This window comes from Cucurbita pepo, chromosome 19, assembly GCF_057944985.1.
Source record: "Cucurbita pepo subsp. pepo isolate OVF chromosome 19, ASM5794498v1, whole genome shotgun sequence".
NCBI classification, from domain to species: Eukaryota; Viridiplantae; Streptophyta; class Magnoliopsida; order Cucurbitales; family Cucurbitaceae; genus Cucurbita; species Cucurbita pepo.
Window position 1 is genome coordinate 11,092,915 of NC_141816.1, and position 9,287 is coordinate 11,102,201.

Here is a 9,287-nt window from a genome sequence, read left to right on the forward strand (position 1 = left end):
GATGTCTAATAGATACTTAACATAATCATTATTTCTTAAAGATTCACGAATTTATTAGAAACAATATTAGAAACAAAATTAAAAGTACTATCAAATACAATATTCAATTTATATTCAATAAATTATTTAGTTTTAAAAAAATAAATAATGGATTTATTTTTTTTTAATTTAAAAAAATTAGGGTTTTGTGGGGGAAGGGGAGGAGAATCATGGGGTTGGGGTAATGGTAATGGTACAGTTTGTAGAAAAGATTTTGCAATGATTTGAAATTGAATAAGTGGAAGAGAGAGTAATGTATGGTATGGTATAGTATAGTGTAGCAGTGTAAGTGAATAGAATGAAATGATGAGAGATAGAGAATGTCTATGCAGCCGTTTTCATAGACAGTATATATTTTGAAGTTTGAACCACTTTTCTTCGTAAATTGCACTTTATTATTTCACATTTTCTTTTCTTTTCTCTTCACCTTTTCTAACACCATTTTCTCAACCATTTTCTCAACCTACTTTATTGATCAATTTTTAGCGACTCACCATTTTCTCAACCTACTTTATTGATCAATTTTTAGCGAGAGTCGCTGTATGTAACATTGGAGTCAAATGTGTCCTACCTTGAACGAAGAGAGAGTAATGTATGGACGTCAAGTTCGAATCTTGGCCTTTCTTATCTGCCAACAACCTACACAGTTGAAAACCAATCGTTGTGCGACTCTAATAGATAGACATTCAGGCCATTCAGTGAATAAATTATCGAAAAGAAATTGCTCTCCTTTTATGAAAGTGCAATACTCTTCAATAATGGAAATGATCAAATGAAACTAAAAGCAAACTTTTTATTGTGAATTTAAAAGTGGGGTCGGGGTCTCCATCCCAGGATGCTTGTAAAATGAGGCATTGAGATAAGGTCCCAATCAAAAAGATATTGGGCGGGGATGCGTTTCTCTGTTTGGTTTGACAAATTGTCATACTTTATGGCTTCAGAATGACTCTAATGAGCTTTAGGGAGGTGAGAGAGTCCACATGAGAGAGAGGGGAGGGGAGGGGGAGTGAAGAAAAAGTGAAGAGAGCTTCTCTTCTATTCATGGCTGATAGGTACACTAAAAATTTAGTTGTGGATCGAAGAAGATCTTCAAAGCTTTTTGAGGCTTCCAGTACGTAATGTCCTTTACCAGTAACATGGGGCAAATGACATGCACTCACGCATGCCCTTTTTTCTTCTTTTCATTTGCAATTTAGAGCTTTTCAAAAGATCAAATCTCCCTTCCATTTTGGCTCTCTTATTTTCATCACAACTGACACTTCTTCTGCACTATATTCCTCCATGCTCTTTCTGCAACAACCCCCCTTTTCTTCTACCTGTTACTCCAACACATTTCAGAAAAGAAATGGAAATTTTGGTTAGGTATGAATTATATAACATACAGAAGAAAAAACAACTATGTTACCATTTTTAACCTTACCAAGTGCAAATAGAGAATACAGTATGTTACAAGGGAGATACGTACGTACACTCATGCTTGTAGAGCCTTTGACCTGTGAATACTCGACCCAAAAACAAAAACAAAAAATTCGGATGCTTCAAATCAATAATGGGATTGTGAACATATTGGTTCTATAATCACGTATCAGCTTAAGAACAGTCTTCCTTTCATGATTTACATCTTTTAGATACTTTCTATCAGAGTAAGCTAGTTAAAAGTTCAAGCGTTGATGTCGGGCTGCTAGTTAAGCACCAATAATGATTATGGAAACCTTGTTTTGGTGATAACCAAAGATACAATGCAGAGTTCCTGCTCCTTTTCTATTGTACATCCTCTCTGAGACAAGATTTGAAAAAGAGGATGCTATCTACAGGTTGCCATGTCCCCCATGACTGATGTTAGAGAGGTCGTTTCACCGGCGTTTAACGAAGATGATGCAAATCACAAGATTTCTACTTTCTGTCTACGTATGCTCCCAGTTTAGACAAATCAGGTATCCAAAATGACAGTTCAGAAGATCCAGTCGCAAACATTAGACTTCCCGGAGCCCACTTTATGACGGGAGGTTCCATTTCAGAACTCATCCAGCTTGCAACCTGGGTGGGACATAAACACAGAAGTACTAAAACGAAGGGCCTGTTAAGTATCGAATTCTTAAGCATGCTGTTAAAAAGAAATCTAATCCTCAATTTAATGACAATTGATACATTCAGCGGTCATGGTAATGAACTTGCATTTGATATCCAATTATAATTCGTACCAAAACTAAAACATTCAAACTGTTTATCTTAGACAAAGATAGAATAGCGACGCACAACAAGATTCTGATCTGAGTTACGGCAATTAGAATCCTCTGTCATTTACTTGTTCTATGAAGTCACGCGATATGATGTTTTGGACCACAATAATGTAACAACTGATTGGTGGGAAATTATGAAAGGAAAAGTTGAATGTGGAAAAAAAAAGGAATAAAGTTGGGAACTTTCAATACCTCTTTTCCACTCCTTACACTCCATGCATAAACACTGCCATCTCCCGAACCTGTCACATGCGCAAACACCAAAAAGGTTAAGAGTGCAAAAGTGAAAACAGTACTAAACTCTTCATTGAATTCGTTTTTATGCCCCTCCCTTCCTCCAATCTGAATAAGTCACTATTGGCCTTTTACTTTGATATATAATCACTAAATTGAAGATGGATGAGACTTCATGTGAGATATCGCCACACAGTTTAGTAATAATATACTTCACAAAAGTGCAACAAGGGCGGATTACATTACTTGGCCAGCCTTTCAAGAGGGCTGTTCTCTCCATACAAGGACGTTCTCAACAGCGAAAAATCTGATAAACCCCCAAAAGGGAACAACTAAAACATAAAAAGGCCAACACAAGGCTAACTGTACGAAATGGATAAAAATAGCTACAATAAGACATATTTGATGTATTTCCCTTATAACCCCTCCTCGCAAACATTTGGACAACCAGGGGCCTAACATCACCCTGTGGGGTCTTGAACACCATGTCCTCAAGGTGCAGTTCGGGAAATCTAGTGCTAGTCGTCCGAGAACTCCCATATCGATTCATGCATTGGTAGGTTCTTCCATTCAACCAGCAGACGAGTACATCTTGAGGTTCTAGCACCCATTCAAACTTGTCCAACAGTATAGGATCCTCGAGTTGAACCAGATGTGTCTCCTCCACGACTTTTTTGAGTTGAGATATGCAAAATACTTGATGAATTGTGGCTTGTAGGGGTAGCTCGAGCTTGTAGACCACTTTGCCAGTCCGGCTAATGACTCAATAGAGACCAAAATACTTAGGGGATCGTCTCTCAATAAGGCGTCGCACCATCAACTATTGTCCGTACGACCTAAGCTTCAAATAGACCCAATCTCCCTCGACAAATTTTATTTTGGTCCTTCATTGATTTGCAATTTTTTTCATTCAATCTTGGGCCATAACCAGATGGTTTCAGCTCGTAAGGACCACATCTCTCTTAGTCAACTGTTGATCCAAGGTAACATTGTTGGGTATTTTAGACTCAAAAAACATCACGGGAGGAGGTGATCTGCCATAGACGGCTTGAAAAAATGTGGTGTTAATGGAGGCGTGGAAGGTCATATTGTACTAGAATTCTACCCATGCCAACCAATTCACCCATTATTTGGGTTTTTTTCATGGCAAAAACAACGTAGATATGTCTCCAAGCACTTATTGACAAACTCGATTTGAAGCTCACCACAACAACTATTAGTTACTCTGATTCTGTTAGGCAATAAATTTTGACTTACCCTTATGCTTGGAACAACCATATGTCTAGATCTATTCTTGAAAAACAGCATTTCAACTTTTTAAAATTGGCTCTAATCATTGGTTAAGACTTTTGGGTCCCTTATTGCACCGTTTTTCGCTCTAGTCTCCCTTGGAGTTCTTGTTTTTCTGGGAAGAGGCTCCCTCTAGCGAGCATTCTAGCTCGCCTCCTCAACTCTATGATACTTTTGTAACCAAAAGGGCAATCACCTTTTGACTTTATGTAAGTTGGTCGATCAGTTTCCAATGCTTTCCTCAGTCTCCCTATCTCCTTATTGTTATCACAACTTTCTTTGAGTTGTAGTTGCATCATACCTCATGTCTTCCCCACCTTGAAACTTGCTCTAGTAACAATTTGTGAGGTATCTCCCCACAACTTAGTAATTTACTTCACAAAATTGCCATAAGGGCAAATTGCAGTACTTAGCCACCCTTTTGTGAGGGTCATTCTCCTTACAAAAGCGCTCTCAATAGCTAAAAACCAGATGAACCCCCAAAAGAAAGCAACTGAAAGATAAAAAGGCAAACACAAGGCTACCTGTACAAAACGGCTACATTAAGACATAATCAATGTATTTCCCTTATTGCCCCTCCTAGCATATGTTTTGACAATTGGGGGCTTTACATTTCAAGTACTATAGAATATAGGTGAGTATATTCACACTAGAACATCAAAATATACATGAAAACATCTACAAGCTATCTTTAAAAGATTGAATGAGTGTGAGCTACAAGAAGTTTATATTACAGCTGGATATAGTTTTGGATTTTGATCCGACAAACACAAGCAGGAAACATGCTTACCTGATATCACAAACATTCCCTCCGGGCTAAAAGATGCCTCCAACGTTGAATTGCTTGAAATGGGTTTTACATTGTACGTGGATAACTACATAAACAATGCAAGTAATAGCACATGTGAGACAATTTGAGCATACAAGTAATAATGTTAACCACCTAAACATGAGAAAGATTAAAATAAAAATAAAAAAACTCACTAGTGTTCCTCGAAAAGAATCAAGAACATGAATATGCCCATCAGAAGTTGTCAACAACATGAGTCTCCCATCATTGCTGAACTTTACAACATTTGTGTCAGATACGTCTTCCCCAACAGAAAATATATCAAAAGGACCCTATAACTTAGAAAAATTTCACCATATCAGAAGATCCAGGAAAACACTTACAAAAGAAGAATAGGCCTTAAAGTTAACTATATATATGTGTAAATAACGGTCTTTCCAAACCTTCTCATATTTGCGAGAATCAAACATCCTTATGTAACCTCCAAAGGCAATAGCAAAAACTACACCTTGTTCGTCGTAAGCAGTAGTTGGCTTTCCTTGTACACGCAAAAGACCCTAACAAACGGGCATGCTCAAATTAAGTTGATGAATGTTCTATTCCCATTGGAGTGGAGAAGGGAGGGGAGAGATGAGAGCTAACACTGAGCTTCTAATGTCTATTACATTACCTGGCATTTCTCTGCCCTTTGATCCCAAAGCAAAACAGTTTGATCAAGAGAGCCGGATATAAAGCATTCTTTGCGAGCACATAAGCTGAGTGATACAACTCTAGAAAGGGAAACCAAAAAGTTGCTCTTCTTGTTCGTAAATGATTCCATTAGAAGAAGATAAAAAATACAGAGCCATTGGTCACAATGAAAACAAACACACAAAGAAATAGAAGAAACGAGCAATAAACCTGTCGTGGTGTCCTTTAAAGTACCGCAGATACTTATTGTCGTTCAAGGAGAGAAGCCGCAGAGATTCTAAGGAAATAAAATTTATAATTAACATAAAATAGTTGAGTGAATTTGCATATGAAAGCAGATACGTTCCAGTATTTAACATTACCATCCCACCCATTTTTTGAAGAATAAATCACTGTTGTAGGATGAGAAGTGAAGCAAACCAGATCAACCCCATACTTTTTGCTGTTAATTGTTTTCAAACATCTGGAACCACAAAAAACCCCAAAACAATGAGATGGAGGGAACACGAAGAGTTGTTGAAAACAATCTAAACTGAGGTGATTAAAGAGGCACATACGTTGCACTGCCAACATCATAAAGTCGGATGGATTCATCATCACTTGCAGTCACCAGATAGCTTGAAGTCCTATGAAAGTCCATTGAACTGATTCTACCATTCTGAGAGCAATAATTGAGGGGGGGGGGGGGGGGGGGGGGGGGGGGGGGGGGGGGGGTGGCGGGGGATGACATCAAAATCAAAAACTACAATATAACCAAAACACCAAAAAAAAACGACAGAGAGAGGTGAAGAAATGCCGGAGAACCATTGGCTAATCCATTTACTAAGCACTGAACGTTCAAACGCTCATCATATATCTGTCAGAAATCTTTATCATAATCGTTCACAAAATTCAATTATAAACTTGAGAATTGAAAGGAAGTACATAGTCTCTGAATGTCATGCCGACTTCCATACTCTGAAGCGTTTCTTCGGTTAGCTCCAGAGACACTTTCTCCTCCCTTTCGGATTGAGCCCCTGAATCAATTATTAATTAAAGTTATCCATGCCAGACCTGAAATTTCTTCCAAGATTAACAAAAATAACTGCACTAACCTCCCATTGATGAAAATTTAGCACTCCTCTTCCAAATCTGATGATGATCTCTAAGAAACGAATTCCGATCAGTTTCTTGCCCTAGCAGTAAACGTATTCAACCGCCTAAAATGGTCGCGGGAAACGAAGATACGAAAAGCTTACCATCCGATCGGGCTCTTCTATTGGATTGGAACTCTTCTCTAACGGCCCAACTTTCGACCCAGATTGATGATTGTGGACTACAGCTAATATTCTAATAAAAATACTTACATATAAATATATATTTTAAAAAAATAATTTAGGTATTTTAAAAATAAATTTTATAATATTTTATAATTTTTTTTATAATTTTTTTTTACGACCGATGTTAATAAAGAGTGCGAGTGTTTCCATAAAAGGCTGTGTTCAACATCTCGGTCCTCTAATTTTGAAAAAATAAGAAATCTCTCAACCCGAGATCGAGACAACCGTGGTTATTCCAAGTTTTTAATAATAATCAACTTGATCGTTTACTGAATAATATTAATATTGGACAACACCGTATGATCGATTATATTTTATTCTATAATAATTAAATAAATATTTTGTATGCACTAAGAACGGGTCATCAATAATGTAAATTAAACATTTAAGAAATTAAATTTACAATATAGTTTAATATCGTAAATTTTATGCCTTATCAACTATGTGACGATTCACCCATTTGCAGTGTTAAAAACTTTAAATTTTTCAAATTTCGAACTTAAAACACGAGGATGAACATTTTTTATTTTGTAAAGAAAGAAAAAAAAAAAACACGTCTTCTTGATGGGACTATCAAAAAGATTAAAAAAAAAAGCATGCAAGACCCTTATCAAATTCGCATGCCTAATTAATCGGCTAAAGCCATAAATCAAAATAATCACGACAAGTAAGCTTATTGATGATTTTTCTTCTTTTTGGTGAAAAACCGTCCAATCAAATAGGCTAAAGTTTTTTTCTTCGGCTTCTTAGTCGAAGACGGAGACAATGATGACTTTTGAGCCATGGACTCATATTTCACAGATATGTTTCGGTTCAATTCAAGAGGGACTGCAAATTTTACGCTTCTCTTTTTCTGCAACATGTTCGTGTTGTTTTCTTTTTTATTCTGTACGAATTTTGGATCTTTGTCGACGTCGGGATGGATTGTCATTGTTGGTGAAAGAGGATGCTCGTGGTGCGGTTTTTCATGTTCGGTTGATTTGAGTTGTTTGAGTTCTTGCTTGGTGCGTTCGAGCTCGTCTTTGAGAGATTGAAGGCAGAAAGCTAGTAGATTGTTCTCTCCATTTTGCTTGGTTTGCGATTCTCCCACTTCCACCCTCTGATAAAACAACATTATTATATGAAATATATATATATTTTTTAATTCACGTAATATTAAAAAAATTAATTTAAAACTAAACAAGTTTTTAGGCATAAATTGTAATAAGAATAATTAATATTAATAAATAAAAATTAAAATACGTACTTCCTTCATTTTCTTGGCATAAATTTCCCCCACCAAAATTCTTTCTCCGAACAACATGACGGCCTCTTTAACGGACTTGAACGGAGCTCTAGTGTCAATCTCCGCTCTACCTTGCACAACCAGCCGCTCGCCGCCGTGTTCTCCGTCCATGGTCGCTGTAGAGCCGCCGCTGAAACCTCCGTAGGGGAACTGTGATGAAAATTGAGTGTGAAGAGATGGATAAAATGCGGTGGGTTTTAAAGGGGTTGAAAATGGAGGAGGTTAATGAAATTGATTAGGGAGTTTTTTAGTTTTTGTTTACTTCGCGTCCACTTCACTGGAGAATTTTGTTGGATTGAAGTTGACAACGGCGGTGGTTAACCCATCTTAATTCCGTTAGTTCCGGCGGGTTTTGTTTTAAGATACTCCTCTCCTCTCCTCTCTATTCCCTCGGCGCCAACCTTTACGCTCCGCCCCCACTCCACCCTCTCATTTTCTCAATTAAAAACCACTTTTAAAACCGTATACTTTTATAAAATTTAATATACATACATACATACATACACACATACATACATACATACATACATACATACATACATACATACATACACAAACATACATACATACATACATACATACAAACATACATACATACATATATATATATATATATATATATATATATATATATATATTATTTTGAACCCATTAATATTTATCTCCAAATAATTTATCTCTCACATGCTTCAAACGACAAGTTAGATTATAGATTTTCGAATTAGGGTTTTAGTTTTAAGTTCTTACCTGTCACGCTACATACTCCAATACTGTTCTCAATAAATATTAATATATTAAAAAGAAAAGCAATTTATCATAACTGCCCTAAAACGCGAGTTAAAAATGTCGATATGTATTGAGTTATGTAATATTGAGACAAATTTTTCAACCCAATTTTTTTTATTAAATAATAAATCTAATTGAACGGAATCAAATCCAACTATAGTTTTTTTTGGTCAAATAATTTAATTTTTTTAATAAATATTTAATTAATATTTACCACTTGATTTGACTATATATTTTAAAAAACTATTGTAAAAATAATTATAAAATAAAATAAAAACATATATATATATATATATATATATTAAGTAAAAATCTATTTATTTAAATTAACAATAAATTAAATTTGAATTGAAGTAACTAAATTCGTATAGTTTTAATATAGTTGCAAAAATTTATTTAATTTAAACGAATGTAAGACATTTATAATAAAGTTAGTAACATTTGAGAATTAAAAATAATTTAATATAATTTATAAAAATTCAAATTTAAATATTATAATACATACATTTATATAATATAAAAGATATATTATTTACTAAGGAGTAGGTAAAGAAAGAAAATATAAATAAAATACTAAATTTGTTTTGAACCTAATTTTATATATAATGAACTAT

General features: G+C 35.3%; 2 protein-coding genes across 3 annotated transcripts; both read right to left on the minus strand.

Annotated features, from left to right (window-relative positions):
- Window positions 1-1,556: 1,556 nt before the first annotated feature.
- LOC111782054 (Transducin/WD40 repeat-like superfamily protein) lies at window positions 1,557-6,584 on the minus strand. 2 transcript variants are annotated; one of them, XM_087120320.1, is made up of 12 exons: window positions 6,522-6,584; window positions 6,378-6,427; window positions 6,208-6,299; window positions 5,841-5,941; window positions 5,646-5,746; window positions 5,494-5,560; window positions 5,264-5,363; window positions 5,037-5,150; window positions 4,788-4,925; window positions 4,594-4,678; window positions 2,472-2,521; window positions 1,557-2,076 (listed from the first exon to the last, which is right to left on the minus strand). In XM_087120320.1, the coding sequence occupies exons 2-12, from the start codon at window positions 6,382-6,384 to the stop codon at window positions 1,933-1,935; spliced, it is 999 nt and encodes a 332-aa protein (XP_086976446.1). In that variant the 5' UTR covers window positions 6,385-6,427; window positions 6,522-6,584; the 3' UTR covers window positions 1,557-1,932. The 2 variants fall into 2 exon arrangements, with proteins under 2 accessions (XP_086976446.1, XP_023518598.2); XM_023662830.2 differs by lacking the exon at window positions 6,522-6,584 and having other exon boundaries at window positions 6,240-6,299; window positions 6,378-6,500.
- A 579-nt stretch (window positions 6,585-7,163) lies between these two features.
- Window positions 7,164-8,041, minus strand: LOC111782253 (WEB family protein At3g51220-like). Its single transcript, XM_023663090.2, has 2 exons — window positions 7,849-8,041; window positions 7,164-7,701 (listed from the first exon to the last, which is right to left on the minus strand). Exons 1-2 carry the CDS (start codon window positions 7,996-7,998, stop codon window positions 7,276-7,278), a joined length of 576 nt encoding a protein of 191 aa, XP_023518858.2. The 5' UTR covers window positions 7,999-8,041; the 3' UTR covers window positions 7,164-7,275.
- Window positions 8,042-9,287: the final 1,246 nt, after the last annotated feature.